We start from the raw sequence: 25,939 nt of genomic DNA on the forward strand, positions 1-25,939 counted from the left end.
TTTTCTTTTTCTTCTATGTCCCACTCTCCCCTGTGGAGGGGGTCCGGTCCGATCCGGTGGCCATGTACTGCTTGCCTGTGTATCGGCTGGGGACATCTCTGCGCTGCTGATCCGCCTCGACATCTCTGCGCTGCTGATCCGCCTCCGCTTGGGATGGTTTCCTGCTGGCTCCGCTGTGAACGGGACTCTCGCTGCTGAGTTGGACCCGCTTTGGACTGGACTCTCGCGACTGTGTTGGATCCATTGTGGATTGAACTTTCACAGTATCATGTTAGACCCGCTCGACATCCATTGCTTTCCTCCTCTCTAAGGTTCTCATAATCATTATTGTCACAGACGTCCCACTGGGTGTGAGTTTTCCTTGCCCTTATGTGGGCCTACCGAGGATGTCGTGGTGGTTTGTGCAGCCCTTTGAGACACTAGTGATTTAGGGCTATATAAGTAAACATTGATTGATTGATTGATAGTAATTTTTCCTGATTAAGATTGATTTTAGAATTTTGATGACATGTTTTAAATAGGTTAAAATCCAATCTGCACTTTGTTAGAATATATAACAAATTGGACCAAGCTATATTTCTAACAAAGACAAATCATTATTTCTTCTAGATTTTCCAGAACAACATTTTTAAAAGAAACTCAAGACTTTGAAATAAGATTTAAATTTGATTCTACAGATTTTCTAGATTTGCCAGAATAATTTTTGGGGAATTTCAATCATAATAAGTTTGAAGAAATATTTCACAAATATTTTTCCTTGAAAAAAACAGAAGCTAAAATGGAGAATTAAATTAAAATGTATTTATTATTCTTTACAATAAAAAATAATACATTTATTTGAACATTGATTTCAATTTTCAGGAAAGAATTTAAAAGGTATATGTGTTTAAAAATCCTAAAATCATTTTTAAGGTTGTATTTTTTCTCTAAAATCATCTTTCAGAAAGTTATAAGAAGCAAAGTAAAAAAATAAATGAATTTATTTAAAAGCAAAGTAAAAAAACAAATGAATTTATTCAAACAAGTGAAGACCAAATCTTTAAAATATTTTCTTGGAATTTTTAATTCTATTTGAGTTTTGTCTCTCTTAGAATTAAAAATGTCGATCAAAGCGAGACCAGCTTGCTAGTAAATAAATACAATTTAAAGTATTTTTTGCCATTGCTCTAAACAAAAAATAATGACAACAAAAAAGCCATGTTATAATTAATTCTTTTCAAAGCTACAATCAGTTCAAAATATTCACTTTAAAATGTTTTATGTGGTAAATATTGCATATATTGTGCAGTTGCCATATAAAAACCAAGTTTTCTTTGACAAAAGAGCATAAAACAAACAAAATAATAGTTCAAATGTAAAATCAACAGATATATCTGAAGTTGATCTCGTAACTTAAGTTATAAAAAAAAAACCTAATAAAAATGTATCACTTTCTGAGTGGGGCACCTTTTTGATCCCAAATATATTTACTGGTATTTTATTTATCTTTTCACTGTGATGACTCCAAAATAATAAAGAATTCAAATCAATGGTGTCCTGAATTATTGATCTTTTAGGGCTCTAATTACTAAATACTGCATATTTCTGTTTTACTATTAAAAAAACAAAGATGTTTTTGACAGAAATGCCATAAAACCTTTTTTTTTTTTTAATGTCGATATAAAGATTTACTGTAAGCATTAAATAAAAAAATAAAACTTTGACTTGTTTTTAACATGTTATTAACTGAGACCCTTTATGGTCCCCGGGACCCATAAAGGTAAAATAATTTTTAAAAATCTATATACTTACATCACAGTCATATTTTTACTGCATGCCTTTGGTAAGTGCCGGAGTGAAAGAGGTTTTAAAATAATTAGCGCATGCTTACTTTTACCGCATGCCTTTGGTAATCGCAGGAGTGAGAAGAGGCTTTAAATTAATTATCGCCCCGGCGGCAATTCCAGGAAATACGGTATTTTGTTATGGTTTGAAAATGACAAATATCAAAATGGCCCCCGCATACTTCTATTTTTCCCTGTGCGGCCCTCAGTGGAAAAAGTTTGGACTCCCCTGGCCTAATGGTTGATAATTATGATGTAAGTACACGGAAGGGAAATAAAGCAGGGTTTCTTCTTCACAATACTACTCAAGTCAAAGTAAAAAGTCTTCTGTTTTCAGTGAAAACAAATGCAAGACAATTATTTGATCATTCCCAAACATGCCATCAGCTAATGACATACACCTGCTGCTTTATGCTAGCGCGTCATCTAGTGGCGCCATTATGTAAGACAACTATCAGCACAAAAAGTATGTTGCAGTAAAACTACTCTGACGAGTACATTTTTGTTTTCAAAGTGACGTAAGTGCATGTAACGGAGTAAATGTCGCACGTTACTACTCACCTCCGCAGATGTGTTGGACAAAAGCAAATCAGCGTGAAAAAATGGGCTTCTTTTGCATAAATCGCGCCTGCGTGGGAACCAGCCAATGAGACGTCAGTTTTGAAATCACGTGACACGAGTGTTACCAAACCAGCATGAAAAGGACCCGACACGAGCGGAGTGGGCGGGGCTTGTTTACAGCTCAAATAAACATGATAGCAGCGTTAAAGGCAGATTTCTGCACTACTGATATTTTTATAAATATGTGGTTGCTTTTATATATGGATGGATGTATGTATACACACATATATATGTGTATACATATATATATATATATGTACATGTGTGTATATATATATACATACAGATATGAATAAGCAGTAGAAAATGGATGGATGGATGTATACACACACATATAAATATATGTGTGTGTATATATATATATATATATATATATACACACACACATATTTATATGTGTGTATATACACATATGTGTGTGTGTGTATATATACACACACACATACACATATATGTGTATGTATATATATATACACACACATACAGATATATACACACACATATAGATACACATTTATCAATCAATCAATCAATGAATGTTTATTTATATAGCCCTAAATCAAAAGCGTCTCAAAGGGCTGCACAAACCACAACGACATCCTCTGTAGGACCCACATAAGGGCAAGGAAAACTCACCCCAGTGGGACTTCGGTGACAGTGACAATGATGACTATGAGAAACCTTGGAGAGGTTTGTCAATGTTCTATTAATAGCAAAACCCTTGGACTTTGAAAGTTATAACATATTGAAAACTGTGAAAAGAGTATTCACTGCAAAGAAGGCTTTGTAGAAGAAAGAATTTTGGAAAATCCTGGATTTTCCAGAATGGTGTAATAGGTTAAAAAATGTGGAAACGTTGTATTGTTGTATCTTTTTTTTGTAGTTATTTTCATTTTTTATCAAACACATTTAAAAGTAGATGAGGCAATTCCTGAAGGAGTTGTGTACGAATGCTCCAATGCTGAGGGACTGACACAGGTATTTTGCTTTTACACACACCATCCTGACCTACGGTTTCAACACTTGGTACTTCTTAAAACCGTAACTTAAAAGGGTTGGCTGAACAGCTACCAAGGTACAATGCAACATGGCGCCAATGTTAACTACCCAACCATAACTTAAAAAGATTGGTTGAACAGCTATAAGAACTATGATGCCAGTCTGCGGCCGGGCAGACCTTCGCTGCTGTTGCCCGGAGGGCACAGCATGCATGGGCTGCCCGGCGGCCGGGCAGACCTTCGCTGCTGTTGCCCGGAGGGCACAGCATGCATGGGCTGCCCGGCGGCCGGGCAGACCTTCGCTGCTGTTGCCCGGAGGGCACAGCATGCATGGGCTGCCCGGCGGCCGGGCAGACCTTCGCTGCTGTTGCCCGGAGGGCACAGCATGCATGGGCTGCCCGGCGGCCGGGCAGACCTTCGCTGCTGTTGCCCGGTCTCATTTGATGATTATTTGAAAAATTAAAAATCCTGCGGTATAAGAGTCTTTGGCATCTTTGGCAGTCTGCTCTTTGTAGTTTTACATTTAATCAGGAGGTGTCTTCTGCCAAGGCATTTACTCTCCTGAAGGAATAAATAAAGTACTATCTAATCTAAATTTATTGATGTCTTGGACAATTTCTCAATCGGTGGAGAATTGTTGAAGTAATAACATGTTGAAATGACAAATGGTAATACGGAATTTCGGGAAAACAGAGAATTTTTTCAGTTCTGATTAAGAGGAAAGCTTTGACGGTGGAACAGTTAAAACGCGTTGAAAATGTGGAAGGAGTAGTCGACAGGAGAAAGGGTGAAAATAGGGCTTCGGAAAAGCAGGAATTCTGGAAAACCCTGAACTTTTTTTGAACTATGAAAAGAATTTCCAGAATGGTTTGAATAGCTTAAAACATGTGGAAATGTTGTATTGTTGTATCTTTTTTTGTACTTATTTTCCTTTTTTTTATTAGGCATTTAAAACTAGATGAGGCAATTCCTAAAGGATTTGCGTGTAAATGCTCCAATGCTGAAGACAAACTGAAATCCTTGAATGTTTTTAACATTGTTGAAGTCGATAACTCAATTCCTGAACAGGCTGAATATTTTGAAGCTGGAACAGTTGGAATCAGATGGAAAATGTGGAACTTTGAAGGATGATTCATTGTTTTCAATAGGAATTTCCCAAAATTTAGTCCATGAGTACTGTACCTTCCAACAACAATAGCAATGACCTGCTAGTCCTTATAGTTGTTCAACCAACCCTTTTAAGTTACGGTTTGGTAGTTAACATGGACTACGATTGAAACCGTGATTCAGGATGGTGTGTGGAAAAGTTAAATGCCTGTGTCAATCTTCCAGATAACAAACAACAAGATTAAACAAAGTTCTTCTGGAAAGTAATACTGCATACTGACTTTGTAATTCGATTGGTGGTTTTGACTCATTGATTCTTTAAAAAGTCTTTAACAATAAAAAAGACTGAGGCTTCCGGGGCGTGGCTAAGATGCACATGTAGCAGTTTGACTCTGCAGTTACTCCGGTGAAAACTATAAGATTTAATCTCAATTCTGCTTTTATTTTTTTTAAACTGACAACGTTTGGTCAATTATATGCATGCCTATCCCTCTGGGTAAATTCGACTCTATTAAGATATAGATAACAACGATTATGCCCAAGACACGAAGAGGGAAGCAATCAGAGTCACCTGTGGCCGTAAACGAGCCTGAGGCTAGCGCTGAGATGGCGTCATCAACTCTGGAGAAGATGCTGGATAAGATACTCGAGTCTATAAACAAACGTTTTGACATGCTTGAGAAAAAGCTTGAGGCTCTTTCAAGCAAGCAGTCGGCACTGACCAACCGAGTGCAGGACATGGAGCAGCAAGGTTCTGAACACGAGCGCCGCATTGAAGCGCTCGAACAAAAATTGGCTCAAACGCAGAAGAGGAACGAACAATTGGTAGCTAAAATAAACGAATTGGAAGGGCGCTCAAGACGGAATAATATGAAAATAGTCGGGATACCAGAGCAAGAAGAAAAAGGAAGACTTACGGATTTCGTTGCGGACCTGATACCAAAGTTGTTTGGAGCGAGTAACTTCTCCAAGCCAGTGGTGGTGGACCGCGCGCACCGTGTCCCGCTCGCTCGCCATGGTGACGGCAAGCGACCCAGGAGCATCATCGCAAGAATACACTTCTACCAGGATAAGGAGCTACTTCTTCGACTGAGCCGCGGCCAGGAGCTGATCTACAACGGCCTGCGCGTGTTCCTGTTTCCAGACTACACTGCCGAAGTGACAGCGCAAAGACGGACCTTTCGAGAGGCGATGAACATGCTGCGGGAGAAGGAAATCAAGTTTATGCTGCGTTTTCCAGCTCGCCTGCATGTAGAGTACAACGACCAGGTAAAGGTGTTTACCTCTCCTGCAGACACTAAGACCTTTATTATAAAACATTTTAGTGACTAATTATCAATAATGGCTCTACCACACAAGGCTTATGATAAGTATAAAAGCAGAAATACACTTTTTCACTGAGGTTTATTTCACCGGAGGTCGCAGGAAAAAAAAACAAAAAAACACTTCACTGCCGAGCTACTAATTGCTTGGGGCAATGAACGCAGCTACGAGCATGTGCCCTGCGCCTGAAGATGGGGGTGGGGGACTCATGGACTGGGGAATCGTCCAAAACCACGTCTTATGGACATCACCACAATGGAGATTTCACTCCAAAACATTGAACTACACACGATGGGAACCGAGGGAAGGGGGAACAATGGGGTGTGAGTGTTGTGTATGTGTGAATCTGAGCATGAATGTGGAGGAAAGAGATGTACAATCATATTTCAACTTACTAATTACTAAGGGTTTTTTTTCATGTAAGGACAAAAAAAAACCTAAAACACCATAATGTCAACTTGGAAGAAAAAAATCACACTAGTTTCATGGAATGTTAGGGGCTTAGCCAAAAATATTAAAGCAGGGAAGGTTTTTTCACATTTAAATTCATTAAAAGCAGATGTTGTATTCTTACAAGAAACACATCTCTGTAAAGACAACCAACACAAACTTCAAACAAGCTGGATATCTCAGGTTTATCACGCACCCTTTACTTCACAAGCTAGAGGTGTAGCTATTTTATTTCATAAAAATGTGCCTTTGATACTTACATCAAAAATAATTGACCCTAATGGGAGATTTATTTTATTGAATGGTCATATTACATCCTACCCAGTAACTTTTTGGAATATCTATGGACCAAACACTGATGACTCAACTTTTATCATGGAGTCTTTGGTCTACTTCCTGATGATAGCTCCTCTCATATCTACATTGGTGGTGATTTTAACTGCCTTTTGGACCCCACTTTAGATAGATTGTCAACTAAATCTCATGTCATTGCTAACTCAACTAAAACTATTAATAATCTTATGAGATCAAGAAATATCATAGACATATGGAGAGTAAAACACCCTAATAAAAGGGAGTATTCATTTTACTCTGCTGTACACAATTCCTACACGAGAATTGATTACTTTTTAGTGGAAGCCTCTGCCCTCTCCAATGTCAGTAATCCTGAGTACCATAGTAGAATCATCTCAGATCACAGTCCTGGGAGTTTGCAGATTCAAATTGATCTCCTTAAAATCAAACAAAAATGGAGATTTAATCCACAACTATTATTATATGAAGATTTTAAAGAGTATATAAACAAGATTATCCAAGATTTTATTGAGGTGAATGATAACGGAGAGGTCTCAGACCCCACATTGTGGGAAGCTCTTAAAGCTACTGTGAGAGGATATATCATTTCATTTGAAATCTCAAAACAAAGAGAAACAAGAAAAAGGCGGAGAGAATTAGAAAAAGAAATGGAAAAAATTCATATAAATTCTCTTTTGCAGTCTGATTACAATAAGATGCTGAAACTGAAAAATGAATACAACTCTCTTCTTCATGGGGAAGTATCTAAACTCCTGCTGAAAAATAAACAAAAACATTTTGAAATATCCGATAAACCACAAAAACTTCTATCTAGACAGCTCAAAGGAGATCAAGCCAAAGCTGCTATTCACAAAATATGCTCAAAAACAGGTGAAACATGTACAGATCTAAAGGATATCAATAATGTCTTCAAAGACTTTTATTCAGAATTATATAAATCTAATTCAGCTAAATGATTTAAATGATTCTTTTACCTCATTAAACTTACCTCAACTGAGTCCAAATCATCAGAATTCTTTAGACAACACTCTTTCAACTGAAGAACTGCAAAAGGCACTGAAATCTTTCTCCTTGAATAAAAGCCCTGGTCCAGATGGATTTGGTGCAGAGTTTTATCAAGCTTTCAGTGAAATACTATCCCCTATAATACTTAGAATGTTAAATGATTCTTTTGTGAACAACAAACTTCCAAGTTCTTTGTATGAAGCCCATATATGTATAATACCAAAAAAGGGAAAAAATCCACTTGATCCAGCCAATTATAGACCTATCTCCCTGCTCAATTTAGACCATAAGATTCTAACTAAGGTACTCGCAACAAGGTTAAGCAACCACATAACAGAAATGATTCATCCAGATCAGGTCGGTTTCATCCCGGACAGGCCTTCTTTTGGCAATGTACGGAGATTACTGAACGTATTGTACTCTGACTGCACAGGAAACAAAAAGGCTGCCGTCCTGACTCTGGATGCTCATAAAGCTTTTGATTCAATTGAGTGGGCTTATCTTTTTCATGTTCTCAAATTATTTGGATTGGGAGAAACTTTTATAAAATGGGTTAAAATAATTTATTCTGCACCAAAATCATATGTCATAACTAATAATGTAATATCGGATAGTTTTGAATTACATGGCGGAGTGAGACAGGGTGACTGCCTTTCGTCCTTACTCTTCAATTTGGCCCTCGAACCACTGGCTATTGGTTTAAGAATGAAGTCTAATATTAAAGGATTTTCAGTGGGCTCATCAGAGAGTCTCATCTCCCTTTATGCAGATGATGTACTTGTTACACTCACTGAGCCAGAAGTTGCACTACCACTTCTTTTAGAATATGTAGACTCTTTTGGTAGAATATCTGGTTATAAAATAAACTGGTCCAAAAGTGAGCTTATGTTCCTAGGAGATAACGTTGAGATCAGTCAAAATCCAGTTAAAGTCGCAGAAAATTACATATCCTATCTTGGCTTAAAAATATCTAAAAATTATGAATCATTACTAAAGTTGAACTTCATTGAAGCCTTTGAGAAACTGAAAGTGTGTATTGAGTATTGGAAGACCCTACCTCTCTCTATGTTAGGCAAGGAGAATGCGATTAAAATGATCACCTTGCCAAAATGTATTTATCTTTTTCAAAATTTACCAATTGTAATTCCTGTAGATTTTTTCAAAAAACTTGAATCTTTAGTTCTAGATTTTGTGTGGGGATGTAAAAAACGCAGAATATCCAAAAAGCACTTATTTAAATCTACAGAGGAAGGGGGACTGGGTCTTCCAATGTACAAAAATTATTATTGGGCATCAAATCTGAACGCACTGACCTATTGGAAGATGGGGTCCCCAAATAATGAATCTCTTAATTCTGCTCCCTTATGGCTGAAATTGGAACTGCAGTCATTAGTGAAACCTTATACATCATTGCTATCGCTACTTTTTACTAAACCAGTCTCTTCAATTAAATCAATAAGTCATAGTGTTGTAGTACGAAATTCTATCAAAATTCTTTCTCAAATTAAAAAACAATTGAATATTTCCAATGTAACTATGTATTCACCAATATATCACAATCATGCATTTATTCCATCGATAACAGATAAAACATTTTTTGACTGGTACTCAAATGGAATTAAATGCATAAAAGACATTTATGTCGAGGACAGTCTTGTGTCATTTGAGCAATTGCGAATCAAATTTAATTTGTCCCAATTCAGTTGGTTTTGCTATTTGCAGGTAAAAACATTTATCAAAGAAAACATTTCAAATTCTCAGCTGGTAAATGAAAAACATCCTCTTTTACAACTATTAAATTTACCACCCACAAGTAAAAAGTTTATCGCTAAATTTGTCAGCTGCTTCATTATGTCCATGACATCAGCAGACAGTGTTAAAAGAGCACGGGAACAGGAACTAAGAACAACAATACCCAATCAGCAATGGGAACAGACACTTTCTCAAATTCACAAGTGCTCAATTAACAGCAGACATAGGCTCATACAGTTTAAAGTGATTCATCCTTTTTACTATTCTAAAGTTTTATTACACACATTTTATCCTGATACATCTCCACTTTGTGATAAATGTAAATCTGCTGAAGGATCATTGTCTCACTCCTTTTGGGGATGTCCAATTATTCAATCATTTTGCTCCAGCATTTTCTTTTTTTACTCGGGGGTATATCAGAGAAAAATTGTCCCTGATAGGAATATGATCTTATTTGGGTGGTCTTCAGAAACACAAAAGCTTCCAAAACATATTAGAACTGTGTTGCTGCTTGGGACGGTTTTGGCCAAAAGACTCATTCTCAGAGACTGGAATACTCTATCTGCACCCAACTTCAGGAACTGCTTAAATGAACTTGTGAATGTAATGACTCTTGAAAAAATAAGATTTATAAACTCTACAAATATGAATAAATGGGAATTAACCTGGAAACCTTTACTGACATATATTGAAGCATAACTTATAGACATTTAAAGGAAAACTAAACTGCCATTTTTTTGTAGTTGTATTCCTTTTTTATTTTTAATTTTTATTATTATCTTTTGTACTGATTCAACACTACATTTGTTTTTCTTGTGTCACTTCTGATATGGTTTTGTCGAGGTTTACTTGCTTTTTTGTTCTGTTTTTTTTTTTTTTTTGTGATTATTGTTTTGTATTGATCAAGCCCTGTAACTTTTCCTTTTTTTCCCCCTCTAAGTGTGTACGGTGGACAGGCCCTCGGGAGGTGATCTTGTGAACACTTCCTGAGGATCCTTGATGCCAAGGTATGTTCATCCATTTTGCTGTGATCTCGATAGCCTGCTGATCGTGAGCCGCAGCGGGGTGGATGGATATATATGTATATATATATATATATATGTATGGATATATATATGTGTGTGTGTGTGTATGTATATATACAATAATTGGGTATATTTTCTAATAATGTCTGTACTGTAAACCTTGAGTTGTTAAAGTTCATGTGCACCTCTCTCCTCAAGTGTGTATGTGTGTGTGTATGAGTGGATGTGACTGTTTGTCATTTTAACTGTAAAATCTAATAAAATATATTTGCATAAAAATAAAGAAGACTGACAATGTTCAGTGCAGATTTAAGTCTTGACATTTCTTGACTTGTGTGATCATTAGTTGTAGGTTGATGAGGCCTTTTGACACATTGCTAAACTGTATTGATACTGTGTCACTAAATACTGACATCTGCTGGACATTAAAAATCCCTACAGGCGACCTGTTATATATATGATCTAGTATATAATATAATATAAACCAAGTCGTTATATTTCATTTAGGATTATTTCATAGCTTCATTTAAATAAAAATGCATTTTTTTAAAATATTTTTTAGATACAGTCAATAAATAATGTGAACATGTATCATAACATGGAAATCTAAGAGAACGTGTTGTGAATGAGGATACTTGTGGACTGGGAATTTTTCTTTTTTTTTTACACATGCGCTCTGAATACGCACTATTGATTGATTGATTGAAACTTTTATTAGTAGATTGCACAGTTCAGTACATATTCTTTACAATTGACCACTAAATGGTAACACCCCAATAAGTTTTTCAACTTAAGTCGGGGTCGGGTTCCACGTTAATCAATTCATGGTAAAAACATAATGAGTGATCCATCGAGCTGGATTTGAACCAGCGCCCTAAAAAACTCAGCATAAGCTAATACAGCTTTCCACTTTATCAACTGAGCTATCGAAAGGATTAGCTGTTACTGCGCACGACACATGGTTCCATTCATTGAGCTCAACGCATACATCGGTGTTGTCGGGTCCCACTACTTACCATTCAGACTAATCAGGAATTGAGAAATTGCACAGGCAACCCATGCACACTCTGGCCTCTGGGCAACAGTTGCAATGAAATGCCCGATAACCTGTGAGTCTGGCCGCATAGTCGTTATAGCTGTTCAACCAACCTTTTTAAGTTACGGTTGGGTAGTTGACATGGGCGCCGATTGCATCGTACCTTGATAGCTGTTCAGCAAACCATTTTAAGTTACGGTTTTAACAAGTACCAAATGTTTAAACCGTGAGTAAGGATGGTGTGTGGAAAAGCTAAATGCCCGTGTCAGTCTCCCTGACAAAAATGAATTGTTAAAACAGTCTTTAAAACGAAGGTTCTGTTAATACGTGACATTCGATATTGGTTTTACCATCGACTAAAGATTTTGATATGCTGCCCCAAAAGTGTCAGACAGTGAAGTAGACTGTCAATGTTCTTTTAAAAGCAAAACACTGGGACTTTGATTATTGTAACATATTGAAAAATGTGAAAGGCTTTGTAGAAGCAAGAATTTTGGACAATCCTGGACTTTGTAGTTATTTCCCTTTTTCATTAAACGTTTAAAAGTAGATGAGTCAATTCCTGAAGGAATTATGTATGAATGCCCCAATGCTGGGGGACTGACACAGGCATTTTGCTTTTACACACACCATCCTGACCTACGGTTTCAACTTTTGGTACTTCTTAAAACCGTAACTTAAAAGGGTTGGCTGAACAGCTACCAAGGTACGATGCACCATGGCGCCCAAGTTAACTACCCAACCGTTAACTACCCTCGCTGCTGTTGCCCGGAGGGCACAGCATGCATGGTTCTGCCCGGCCGCCGGGCAGACCCTCGCTGCTGTTGCCCGGTCTCATTTGATGATTATTTTAAAAATAAAAAATCCTGCGGTATAAGAGTCTTTGGCATCTTTGGCAGTCTGCTCTTTGTAGTTTTACATTTAATCAGGAGGTGTCTTCTGCCAAGGCATTTACTCTCCTGAAGGAATAAATAAAGTACTATCTAATCTAAATTTATTGATGTCTTGGACAATTTCTCAATCGGTGGAGAATTGTTGAAGTAATAACATGTTGAAAAGACAAATGGTAATACGGAATTTCGGGAAAACTGAGAATTTTTCCAGTTCTGATTAAGAGGAAAGCTTTGACGATGGAACAGTTAAAACGCGTTGAAAAATGTGGAAGGAGTAGTCGACAGGAGAAAGGGTGGAAATAGGGCTTCAGAAGAGCAGGAATTCAGGAAAATATGAATAAGAATAACATATGAATAAGCGACAGAAATGGATGGATGTATGTATACACACACATATATATATATGTGTGTGTATACATATATATATATATATACACTCCTGTATATATACATACAGATATGAATAAGCAGTAGAAAATGGATGTAGGTATACACACACACACACACACATATATATATATATATATATATATATATATATATATTTTAGGGCTGGGCAACGATTAAAAAATTTAATCGAAGTTAATCGCACTATTTCTCCGATTAATCGCGATTAACTGCATTGTATACACAAAGCCCAATAATGAATTCAAAAGTAGTGTGTAGTGCACCTTTATTGGAATATTCTCCCACATGAACAAAAGCGCCAAAACATTTGTTGTGCAAACACAATTTAAATCAGTCCTTGTTAAACAGTAGCAGTTAAATAGCATATTTGATGAAAATCAACTCCAAAAATGTAAATACAAACATTTAAGCTTATTGCCACTGCCAGGGTATTTAAGTTATCCTGTTTGTTATGGAAAATAAATATAATCTACATACAAATCTCTGAGCCACAATCATAACATCTGAACAGGCAATTTCTGAGGTAAGAGCAGAAACATTTTTTTTATCAGGGATCTTATGTTTAAAAAACCTATATTATAGGTAGTGGGCTGTTTTAGGGAATTTTGGATCAAATTATCCGTAGTAGAAATATTAATAATGTTGTGTTTATTCTGCGTAGTGCACTTAAAATAATTATGACCATATCTAGGAATTGATATGATGGGAATTTTCCAATTGTTTGCTTGGTGCTTTGATAAACTGAACGCATATACATGGTACTATATTGTGATGTTATGAGCCAGGGAAAAAAAGAACTACCCTACCCAGCATGCAACAGGAGTGAGGAGCATGCGCGGTAGCCCGGTATAGGTTGTGTCGCCATGATGGCATCTTGTATGTTGTGATATGCACGCTCTGAAAGTAAACGTTAAGAACTTAGCCAACACTCCTGGTCTGCATTATTCATAAATAGACAGACAACACATATACTCCGCTGCTTCACAGGCCGCTGGATGTAGCCGGCTAAGTATTCCCATGCTAGCTAGCCGGTCTAGCAAGCACGTGTCATTCAGTCCAAAACGGCCCGATCTATCCACATCCAGAATTGTCTGGCGGTCGTAAGTGATCCCGGAGTGACCACGCTGTAAGCCAGCCAGGAAATTTGCAGAATTGTCCGGTATTTTTGCCAAATGTTCCATCTTTACCAAGAGCCCCTGGACCCCGAAGCCCATCCGGGCGACGCCATCTTTTTAAGAAAAGGCGTTAACAAAATAAAAGTATGTAAACAACATACGCAAATGTGCGATAAAATAATTGTCGGCGTTAATAGATTGATGAGTTAACTCGTAATTAACGCACTAATTTGCCCACCCCTAATATATATATATATATATATATATATAGGTCTGTGTGTATATACATACACATGTGTGTATACATATATATATATATACACACACACATATATTTATACATGTATATATGTGTGTATACATATATATATGTGTGTGGATATATATATATATATATATATATATATACAAACATATATATATATATATATATATATATATATATATATATGTGTGTATATATACTATTTTGTATTTTGTATTGTGGAATGATGTAGTGCAATGAAGTAAAAAGAGAACAATGGTAGGTATAAAAAACACTAACCTATTTATTATTAACCGTCCGGTATGGACTTATACGGTCTTTTAAGTAGAGTGGTTATTGTTTTTTAGCGACACTTATTGGTCACAATAATTGGTGAAGTCAAGCTTATGATGCAATTAGTTCAATGATGCGGACATGATTGTTACTGGATACTTGCTAACTCACTTCTGCTTTGGCAATGTTGTATGTGTAAGTAAAATGCAACTAGAATTATTTGATACTTGCTTATATTGAAAAATGTGTCATTTTACACTGCAATATTGATCAATCAAGGACATTTACGACGTATGTCTGGCTTGTAGATAGATGGACAGTACTTTATTGATTCTTTGAGGAGAGTTCCTCAGGAAAATTAAAATTCCAACAGCAGTGTACAGAATTGAGATTGAATTTAAAAAGTAAAAAGCAAATAATGGGGGTATAAATGGAAAGAAAATCCAAAACTATTACAATAAGAATACAAATAAAAAGCAACAATGAGAATAAGAATATAACAGTAAAAGAAGAATATAACAAAAGAAAGTAGGCAGTAGTGACCATGTTATGAACATGTAATGCACTGTTCTAGTTTTGCTTCCCCTGTCATCCGAGTATTGTGTGCTATTGTGGGCTTCACTGTTTTGTAGCTGCTATCTCCTCGTAGCTTATAGCCTCGCATGTTTACTTCTTCTAAATGACCTGACTTCAATAGAAAAAAAGACCAACCTTGTGTGCTTATTAGAGGACATTTAGATGTTAAATAGTTGGCCAGCTTTGCGCGCGTAAACACTCTGCAGGACTGTTTGTATCGGACATTTTACAAGCAAACTGATATGATCCGATACTTGTTTTATGGCTGATAACACACAGATATTCGATGTCAGTTTAGGATCAGGCCACTCTCATTTTAAGTGTGAAACACAAATAACCTCAATTTAATGACTAAAGGACCCATATATAGGTCCATGGGCCCCACTTGTTGTGGCGGCATGACTCGGTTGGTAGAGCGGCCGTGCCACCAACTTGAAGGGTTTCAGGTTTGAGCCCCGCTGCCGTTGTGTCCTTGGGCAAGACACTTTACCCAGCGCCTCCCACACTGGTTTAAATGTATCTCAAATATGTAGATAACGGGGTTCACTATTTAAAAGAGTCTCTAGAGGAAAGCGCTATATGAATACAATTCGCTTGGGGCACCCCTGATCTGAGCCACCTATTTACGTTGAAGTATCTTTACAGAATGAGAATCATTGGCCAAGTATGTTTAACACACAGGGAATTTGCCCTGCTCGACTGTGCGTGTTTCCCAATAAAATAACTTTGGCTTTGCTTAAATTCAAAGATAATCTGTTTGTTTATATTCTACAGTAATTGTTTTCATGACTTGCTGTGTTTTCCCCTGAGCACAATGCAGTCATCTGTATACTGTATTAGTTTGAGGCAATACAGATGTCGTTAAATATATGAATTGAATCATTTTGGTCCCGGGATTGACCCCTGGGGTGCACCACAGGATACAATAAGTGGCTTTCGCCGTACAACACCACAAGCATGAGTGCGACGAGGAGGGAAAAGATGACCTACCCTCTTATGTTGCTGTTTTTCCAGCTTGTCCTCGGCCTCCTCAAGCTCCTTCGGGATCTTCTGGACATGTTTGTTCATCTTCCGGATGGTGGAGTGCAGGATCTCCCAAATGTAAAGTCTGCATGCGAAACAAATGCAACGTGGTTGGGCTTGTGGATGAGGAAGACCATGGCCGTCGTGAGCTACCTGGTGAACTCGTGAGCCATGTCCTGGGAGAAGAGCCAGTTGGCCACGGCGGCGCAGTCCACCATCTGCGTCCGGATCATTTTGTCCACCAAAACGGCGGTCGTCTGCGAGAGAAAACGGCCCGGTGAGCAGGAAGGTTACCCGTGAGGTGAATGCTCACGTCGTACCTGCGGGTGGTTCTTCCACACTTCATAGACCACCTTGAGGATGTGCAGCTTGCCCTCGTCGCTCTCCGCCAGGTTCTTCAGGATCTTGTGAAACCTGCAGATTGCAGACAACAGTTTACTCCCTCGCTCAACAATGAGTGACAGAGTGACACAATTAACGGAGTACTATTGATATTGTTGTTATAAGTGCTAATGCAGACTAATTATTTTTACCAGCGCTCTGATCACAGACACAGTTAACTGCCATTTGCTGCTATATTGACATACCGAGCTGCTGCATCGCCTCTGAGTTGGTGAAAGTTCATTCTAGATTAGAAATCATGCCTCTCTCTCCTGGATAGTACAAGGTTGTGGACATAAACAGAGACATGGAAAAACTAATAATAGAACTTTTAAAATCCACCCTGAAATGGACGGGGAGCCAATGCAGTTTTACCTTTAAAACTGGTGTAATGTGGTCCCGCCCTCAGGTGTCCAGCTGAGTTTTGTCATGATTGCAGAATTCTAAAATATATATTTGCTTAGGAAATCCAGAGAGTATTAAAATAGTCCAACTCAGTGATTCTCAAACTGTACCACTAAGATCCATCCAGTGGTACAACCCAAAAATAAATGAAATATTCAAACTAGGGCTGGGCGATATATCGATATACGACATATATCGCGGGTTTGTCTCTGTGCGATCTAGAAAATGACTATATCGTAATATTCGAGTAGACGTTCTCACACAGCTGCGGGCATTACACTCGCTCTTTCCTGTCTCCTTACAGACCGGCAGGCGCACATTCATAGGTCACTTACTGTCACCTCATACATACACGCCCTCGCCCAGCGGAGAGGTCGCGGCGTGGCTAACGTTAGCTGTGATGCTAGCAGGTTGTTGCGGAGAAAGAAGGTGCGAATCTCGTAACAAATGAAGGAAGAATTAATTCCCAAGAAAAACAGCAGGGGGTCCATGGTCTGGCGATGGTTCGGCTTCAAGCGGGAATATGTCGGATAGACAACTTGAATTTGTCATGTGTGGGGCAAAAGCGTTGCTACCAGAAGTAGCATTACTGCTAATATGTAGCATCATTTGAAAAGTCACCTGCTAATAACTGTTTCATAAACACAGTTTTGGCAAATTGACTTAGTTGTGATTTCCTTCTCTGCATGAAAGTTTAAAAGTAGTTTAAAAGAAACATGTGCTATTTATTTTTTTCATATAAAAGATAGGGAGATTGTTAACATGTTTCTCCATATACTGGGTTAACGCATGCGCAGTGTTTATAAATGATAAATGGGTTGTACTTGTATAGCGCTTTTCTACCTTCAAGGTACTCAAAGCGCTTTGACACTACTTCCACATTTACCCATTCACACACACATTCACACACTGATGGAGGGAGCTGCCATGCAAGGCGCCAACCAGCACCAATCAGGAGCAAGGGTGAAGTGTCTTGCTCAGGACACAACGGACGTGGCGAGGTTGGTTCTAGGTGGGATTTGAACCAGTGACCCTCGGGTTGCGCATGGCCACTCTCCCACTGCGCCACACCGGCGGGATACGGAGTTAACGCATGCGCAGTGTTGATTGGCGGGAAGGAAAAAGTGTTTCCGGTTTTTCCTCTGTGCGGCAGTTGATTAAAAGTTGTGAACCAGAATAGACGTCGTGTTTATTCACCCATATTTATCAGTTGTTGAGTGTCGGTGCTGTCTAGAGCTCGGCAGAGTAACCGTGCAATACTCTTCTATATCAATAGGTGGCAGCCGGTAGCTAATTGCTTTGTAGATGTCGGAAACAGTGGGAGGCGGCGTGCAGGTAAAAAGGTGTCAAATGCTTAAACCAAAAATAAACAAAAGGTGCTCCTAAGAAAAGGTATTGAAGCTTAGGGAAGGCTATGCGGAACAAAACTAAAACTGAACTGGCTACAAAGTACACAAAAACAGAATGCTGCACGACAGCAAAGACTTCATGTGGAGCAAAGACGGCGTCCACAATGTACATCCGAACATGACGTGACAACCAACAATGTCCCCGCAAAGAAGGATAAAAACAACTGAAATATTCTTGATTGCTAAAACAAAGTAGATGCGGAAAATGTCGCTCAAAGGAAGACATGAAACTGCTACAGAAATATACCCAAAAAAGAGCAAAAGCCACACAAATAGGAGCGCAAGACAAGAAGTAAAGCACCACAGACAGGAAAAGATTAAAAAAGTCCAAATAAGTCAGGGTGTGATGTGGCAGGTGGTGACAGTACACCTACTTTGAGACAAGAGCTGTAGTCATGCATGCTTGCTTATGCTTTAAAGTCATATCCAACAATTGCGACGACGACTTTTTACTGCCAACTGAGTTTCGTTTTGAATTTTTTTTATTTCTGCCGGTGGTGTGCCTCCGCGTTTTTTCAATGAAAGAAATGGGCCTTGTCTCAAAAAAGGTTGCAAAACACTGATGTGACTTGTTCACATATGTAAATCATGTTAAATAAATAAATACATCAATCAAAAGCAATGTTAATAATATGAGGCCCAAGTCTTTTTAAAGCGGTGAACGTACTTTCCGAGGGCGCTGAAAGAGTGGCTGAAGGACTTGGCTGGCAGGTGAAGAAGCGTCTGCAAGAATACCTCCACCCTCAGGGGGTTGAAGCTCTCACCTTCATCTGGGAAGAGACGAAAGACAAACTTTTATCACAAAGAACACTCAGGTTTAACAATCTCATATGTAAAGATGTTGAAGCACCACAATGCACGACAAAAAAAAGCAACAGAACCGACCGTCGTCGTCCTGGTTTGGGTTGGGCACGTCTTTGAGGACGGTCAGGATCTCCTCGTTGGACGCTTGATGGCGTTGCCGACAGTGATGGAGATGGGATAGCCCAGCAACGAAGCTGCCATGTGGAAAGGTTGGGTTATTCACCTTGAAGTGACGCCACCTTTCTTTATGGTTTGGTGTTTAAACCAGCCAACGGCTTACAGGCCTTTTCTTCTGTGTATTTGTCGATGAAGATGGGATTGGCCGGGATGAGGGCCGAGAAGGTGGGCGGGACAATATCCACTATCCTCTGGTGGTAAGACAATCTGCAAAAGGCAGGGAAGACACGGTCATTAAGGGCGTCCTCACCCTCGGCCGATCATGTCATGTGGGTGCAATTACCCGTTGATCTGTGCACATCATACAAGGATGCAACAATAAAAACCTTTCATATCGCTGTTATTGTGACCAACATTCACACAGTTATCATCGCGGTATTGTTTATTGTGATCCAAAAGTACTTATACACACACTGAAATCCTTTGACTGAGTTTTATTAAATAACTACAATAAATAGACTTTTAATATGTTTTGTTATTCTTATGCTTCACTGATGGCGTTTTAGTCCTAATGTTTGACCCCAAGAGAGACAAACGGTAGAAATGGATGTACGGATGGTTTAATCTGCTTCAATGGCTAAGCTTTTAATGTTTCAAATATTACTTTGTACTGTAGCACTTCAAGATATGTTTCAATGTCCATCCATTTGCTGTCTCACTCTTTGTGAATAGCATATCAAATTAATCAGTCATTGGCAAACCCAATGTGGAATGATAGCTTTTGATGAACTTTCACCCAAATGTTTGCTTAAACAATTTTGTTACTTAGGAGACTGACACAGGGATTTTACTTTTACACACACCATCCTGACCTACGGTTTCAACATCTGGTACTTCTTAAAACCGTAACTTAAAAGGGTTGGGAAAACAGCTACCAAGGTACGAGGCAATTGGCGCCCATGTTAACTACTCAACCGTAACTTAAAAAGGTTGGTTGAACAGTTATAAGGACTACGCAGCCGGTCTGCGGCCGGGCAGCCCTTCGCTGCTGTTGCCCGGAGGGCACAGCATGCATGGGCTGCCCGGCGGCCGGGCAGCCCTTCGCTGCTGTTGCCCGGAGGGCACAGCATGCATGGGCTGCCCGGCGGCCGGGCAGCCCTTCGCTGCTGTTGCCCGGAGGGCACAGCATGCATGGGCTGCCCGGCGGCCGGGCAGCCCTTCGCTGCTGTTGCCCGGTCTCATTTGATGATTATTTGAAAAATAAAAAAATCCTGCGGTATAAGAGTCTTTGGCATCTTTGGCAGTCTGCTCTTTGTAGTTTTACATTTAATCAGGAGGTGTCTTCTGCCAAGGCATTTACTCTCCTGAAGGAATAAATAAAGTAGTATCTAATCTAAATTTATTGATGTCTTGGACAATTTCTCAATCGGTGGAGAATTGTTGAAGTAATAACATGTTGAAATGACAAATGGTAATACGGAATTTCGGGAAAACAGAGAATTTTTCCACTTCTGATTAAGAGGAAAGCTTTGACGGTGGAACAGTTAAAACGCGTTGAAAATGTGGAAGGAGTAGTCGACAGGAGAAAGGGTGAAAATAGGGCTTCGGAAAAGCAGGAATTCTGGAAAACCCTGAACTTTTTTTGAACTATGAAAAGAATTTCCAGAATGGTGCAATGCGTCAAAGGTGGGATGGTTTGAATAGCTTAAAACATGTGGAAATGTTGTATTGTTGTATCTTTTTTTGTACTTATTTTCCTTTTTTTTTATTAGGCATTTAAAACTAGATGAGGCAATTCCTAAATGATTTGCGTGTAAATGATCCAATGCTGAAGACAAACTGAAATCCTTGAATATTTTTAACATTGTTGAAGTCAAGCACTCAATTCCTGAACAGGCTGAATATTTTGAAGCTGGAACAGTTGGAATCAGATGGAAAATGCGGAACATTGAAGGATGACCCATTGTTTTTAATAGGAATTTCCCAAAATTTAGTCCATGAGTACTGTACCTTCCAACAACAATAGCAATGACCTGCTAGTCCTTATAGTTGTTCAACCAACCCTTTTAAGTTACGGTTTGGTAGTTAACATGGACTTCGATTGAAACCGTGATTCAGGATGGTGTGTGGAAAAGTTAAATGCCTGTGTCAATGTTCCAGATAACAAACAACAAGATTAAACAAAGTTCTTCTGGAAAGTAATACTGCATACTGACTTTGTAATTTGATTGGTGGTCTTGACTCATTGATTCTTTAAAAAGTCTTTAACAATAAAGAAGACTGATAATGTTCCGTGCAGATTTAAGTCTTGACATTTCTTGACTTGTGTGATCATTAGTTATAGGTTAATGAGGCCTTTTGACACATTGCTAAACTGTATTGACACTGTGTCACTAAATACTGACATCTGCTGGACATTAAAAATACCTACAGGCAACCTGTTATATATATGATCTAGTATATAATATAAACCAAGTCGTTATATTTCATTTAGGATTATTTCATATCTTCATTTAAATAAAAATGCCTTTTTTTAAATATTTTTTAGATACAGTCAATAAATAATGTGAACATGTATCAGAACATGGAAATCTAAGAGAACGTGTTGTGAATGAGGATACTTGTGGACTGGGAATTTTTCTTTTTTTTTTTTTACACATGCGCTCTGAATACGCACTATTGATTGATTGAAACTTTTATTAGTAGATTGCACAGTTCAGTACATATTCTTTACAATTGACCACTAAATGGTAACACCCCAATAAGTTTTTCAACTTAAGTCGGTGTCAGGTTCCACGTTAATAAATTCATGGTAAAAACATAATGAGTGATCCATCGAGCTGGATTTGAACCAGCGCCCTAAAAAAACTCAGCATAAGCTAATACAGCTTTCCACCTTATCAACTGAACTATCGAAAGGATTAGCTGTTACTGCGCACCGACACATGGTTCTGTTCATTGAGCTCGACGCATACATCGATGTTGTCGGGTCCCACTAATTATCATTCAGACTAATCAGGAATTGAGAAATTGCACAGGCAGCCCATGCACACTCTGGCCTTTGGGCAACAGTAGCAATGAAATGCCCGATCACCTGTGAGTCTGGCCGCATAGTCGTTATAGCTGTTCAACCAACCTTTTTAAGTTACGGTTGGGTAGTTAACATGGGCGCCGATTGCATCGTACTTTGATAGCTGTTCAGCAAACCATTTTAAGTTACGGTTTTAACAAGTACCAATTGTTTAAACCGTGAGTCAGGATGGTGTGTGGAAAAGCTAAATGCCCGTGTCAGTCTCCCTGACAAAAAAAAATTGTTAAAGCAATCTTTAAAACGAAGGCTCTGTTAATATGTGACATTTGATATTGGTTTTACCATTGACTGGTGATTTTGATATGCTGCCCCAAAAGTGTCAGACAGTGAAGTAGACTGTCAATGTTCTTTTAAAAGCAAAACACTGGGACTTTGAAAATTGTAACATATTGAAAAATGTTAAAGGCTTTGTAGAAGCAAGAATTTTGGACAATCCTGGACTTTGTAGTTATTTCCCTTTTTCATTAAACGTTTAAAAGTAGATGTGTCAATTCCTGAAGGAATTATGTATGAATTCTCCAATGCTGGGGGACTGACACAGGCATTTTGCTTTTACACACACCATCCTGACCTACGGTTTCAACTTTTGGTACTTCTTAAAACCGTAACTTAAAAGGGTTGGCTGAACAGCTACCAAGATACGATGCACCACGGCGCCCATGTTAACTACCCAACCGTAACTTAAAAAGATTGGTTGAACAGCTATAAGGACTGTGCAGCCAGTCTGCGGCCGGGCAGACCCTCGCTGCTGTTGCCCGGAGGGCACAGCATGCATGGGCGGCCGGGCATGCTGCTGTTGCCCGGTCTCATTTGATGATTATTTGAAAAATAAAAAATCCTGCGGTATAAGAGTCTTTGGCATCTTTGGCAGTCTTCTCTTTGTAGTTTTACATTTAATCAGGAGGTGTCTTCTGCCAAGGCATTTACTCTCTTGAAGGAATAAATAAAGTACTATCCAATCTAAATTTATTGATGTCTTGGACAATTTCTCAATCGGTGGAGAATTGTTGAAGTAATAACATGTTGAAATGACAAATGGTAATACGGAATTTCGGGGAAACCGAGAATTTTTCCAGTTCTTATGCAGAGGAAAGCTTTGACGGTGGAACAGTTAAAACGCGTTGAAAAATGTGGAAGGAGTAGTCGCCAGAAAAAAGGTGGAAATAGGGCTTCAGAAGAGCAGGAATTCTGGAAAACCCTAAACTTTTTTTGAACTATGAAAAGGGGAAGTTTAAATTTCCAGAATGGTGCAATGTGTCGAAGGTGGAATGGTTTGAATAGCTTAAAACATGTGGAAATGTTGTATTGTTGTATCTTTTTTTGTACTTATTTTCCTTTTTTTTTATTAAGCATTTAAAACTGAATGAGGCAATTCCTGAAAGAATTGCGTATAAATGCTCCAATGCTGAAGACAAACTGAAATCCTCAAATATTTTCAACATTGTTGAAGTCAAGCACACAATTCCTGAACAGGCTGGATATTTGAAAGTTGGAACAGTTGGAATTAGATGGAAAATGTGGAACTTTGAGGGATGTCCCATTGACTCCAACACAAATTTCTCCATGAGTACTGTGCCTTCCAGCAACATTAGCAATGACCTGCTAGTCCTTATAGTTGTTCAGCCAACCCTTTTAAGTCACGGTTTGGTAGTTAAAATGGACTACGATTGAAACCGTGATTCAGGATGGTGTGTGGAAAAGTTAAATGCCTGTGTCAATCATCCAGATAACAGACAACAAGGTTAAACAAAGTTCTGTTGAAAGGTAACACTGCATACCGAATTTGCCATTTGAAAGATAGTTATGATTTATTGACTATTCAAAAAGTCTCGGACAGTAAAGAAGACTGACAATGTCCAGAGCAGATAAAAGTCTTGACATTTCTTGACTTGTGTTATCATCAGTGATAGGTTGATGAGGCGATGTGTAGTCTTTTGACACATTGCAAAACTGTATCGATACTGTGTCACTAAATACTGACATCTGCTGGACATTAAAAATCCCTACAGGCAACCTATGGACCGACTCAACTGACACTGATTTTATGACCTAGTATATACAATAATATAAACCAAGTCCTTGTATTTCATTTAGGATTATTTCATATCTTCATTTAAATAAAAATATATTTTTTAGATAAAGTCAATAAATAATGTGAACATGTATCATAACATGGAAATCTAAGAGAACATGTTGTGAATGAGGATACTTGTGGAGTCCGATAGAAGAGGAAATAACATTCATTATACAAAAATAATAATTTAAATTACATTAACAAAAACGTTTTATCACAAAACAAATAATAATAATAATACACAAATCCACATACCTGTTTTGGAAACATGAAACACATACACAGGTCTCTACTTTTCTGGCGGAGTGATACCTGCGTAAATACCATGTGTAATTATGACCAAACATTTCAAACATTCGACGCTCTAATCCTTACTTAACAAAATGGTGCATAAAAAATACTTAAAACAACACATCACTTATACCTACAACATTAATATTCTTACTTTTAAAGTATTATGAGAGTTTAGAAATAATATTTACACAAGAAACACAGAGCAATGAAGAACTATTACCTCATAAGCAAAAGTCCGAAAACGTATCCGAAAAAAACGCAGTCACTTCCTGCACCAGACATCCGGTTCTTCAAAATAAAACTAATACTTCAAAATAAAACATAACACCCAAACTTGCAATAATAAACATATATTTCATGTACACTCAACATCTTTTTGTTAAAATAAAGCTAATAACGACATTTTTTGTTGTCCCCTTTATTTAAAAAAGTACCCAAATGATTTTGGTACCGGTACCGAAATATTGGTATGGGGACAACACTAATAAATATGTAGTCTAGCAGCAGTGTGTAGAGTGTTTTGCATTTTTCCTTATTAATGGGTGTCATTTGAAATTATTTATGCTGATTGGACGTTTTTTATAACATCCACAAAAGTTCAGTGACCATGTCTGTTGACACTTTATTTATTTTTTTCATGATTGGGGAAGGTTGTTTGTTTGTTTGTTTGATTGATTGATTGATTGAAACTATTATTAGTAGATTGCACAGTACAGTACATATTTCCTACAATTGACCACTAAATGCTAACACCCCAATAAGTTTTTCAACTTGTTTAAGTCGGGGTCCATGCATGGGGTCATATATAAATTAATGCTGTGTATTGAAAAAGTCATGTTGTCCACTAGATGGTGACAAAATACAGCGTTAAATATTGGTATGGGGACAACACTAATAAATATGTAGTCTAGCAGCAGTGTGTAGAGTGTTTTGCATTTTTCCTTATTAATGGGTGTCATTTGGAATTATTTATAATGATTGGACGTTTTTTAGAATATCCACAAAAGTTCAGTGACCATGTCTGTTGACATTTTGTGTTTGGTTGGATTTATTTATTTTTTCATGATTAGGGATGGTTGTTTGTTTGATTGATTGATCGAAACTATTATTAGTAGATTGCACAGTACAGTACATATTCCATACAACTGACCACTAAATGCTAACACCCCAATAAGTTTTTCAACTTGTTTAAGTCGGGGTCCATGCATGGGGTCATATATAAATGAATGCTGTGTATTGAAAAAGTCATGTTGTCCACTAGATGGTGACAAAATGCAGCGTTAAAAATGAAAGCGGGCCAGATTCCTTCCTAAAGTCAGTAGTTTGGACACCTCTGACCTGATGTCAAGTGGGGCT

At 38.1% G+C, this 25,939-nt stretch overlaps 1 protein-coding gene across 1 annotated transcript; it reads right to left on the reverse strand.

Annotated features, from left to right (window-relative positions):
* Positions 1-14,348: 14,348 nt before the first annotated feature.
* LOC133545166 (nuclear cap-binding protein subunit 1-like) lies at positions 14,349-25,163 on the reverse strand. Its single transcript, XM_061890537.1, has 7 exons — positions 24,545-25,163; positions 19,288-19,391; positions 19,089-19,201; positions 18,871-18,973; positions 16,329-16,422; positions 16,162-16,265; positions 14,349-16,093 (listed from the first exon to the last, which is right to left on the reverse strand). The coding sequence occupies exons 1-7, from the start codon at positions 24,614-24,616 to the stop codon at positions 15,865-15,867; spliced, it is 819 nt and encodes a 272-aa protein (XP_061746521.1). The 5' UTR covers positions 24,617-25,163; the 3' UTR covers positions 14,349-15,864.
* Positions 25,164-25,939: the final 776 nt, after the last annotated feature.

Source organism: Nerophis ophidion, linkage group LG28, assembly GCF_033978795.1.
Source record: "Nerophis ophidion isolate RoL-2023_Sa linkage group LG28, RoL_Noph_v1.0, whole genome shotgun sequence".
In the NCBI taxonomy this organism is placed as follows: Eukaryota; Metazoa; Chordata; class Actinopteri; order Syngnathiformes; family Syngnathidae; genus Nerophis; species Nerophis ophidion.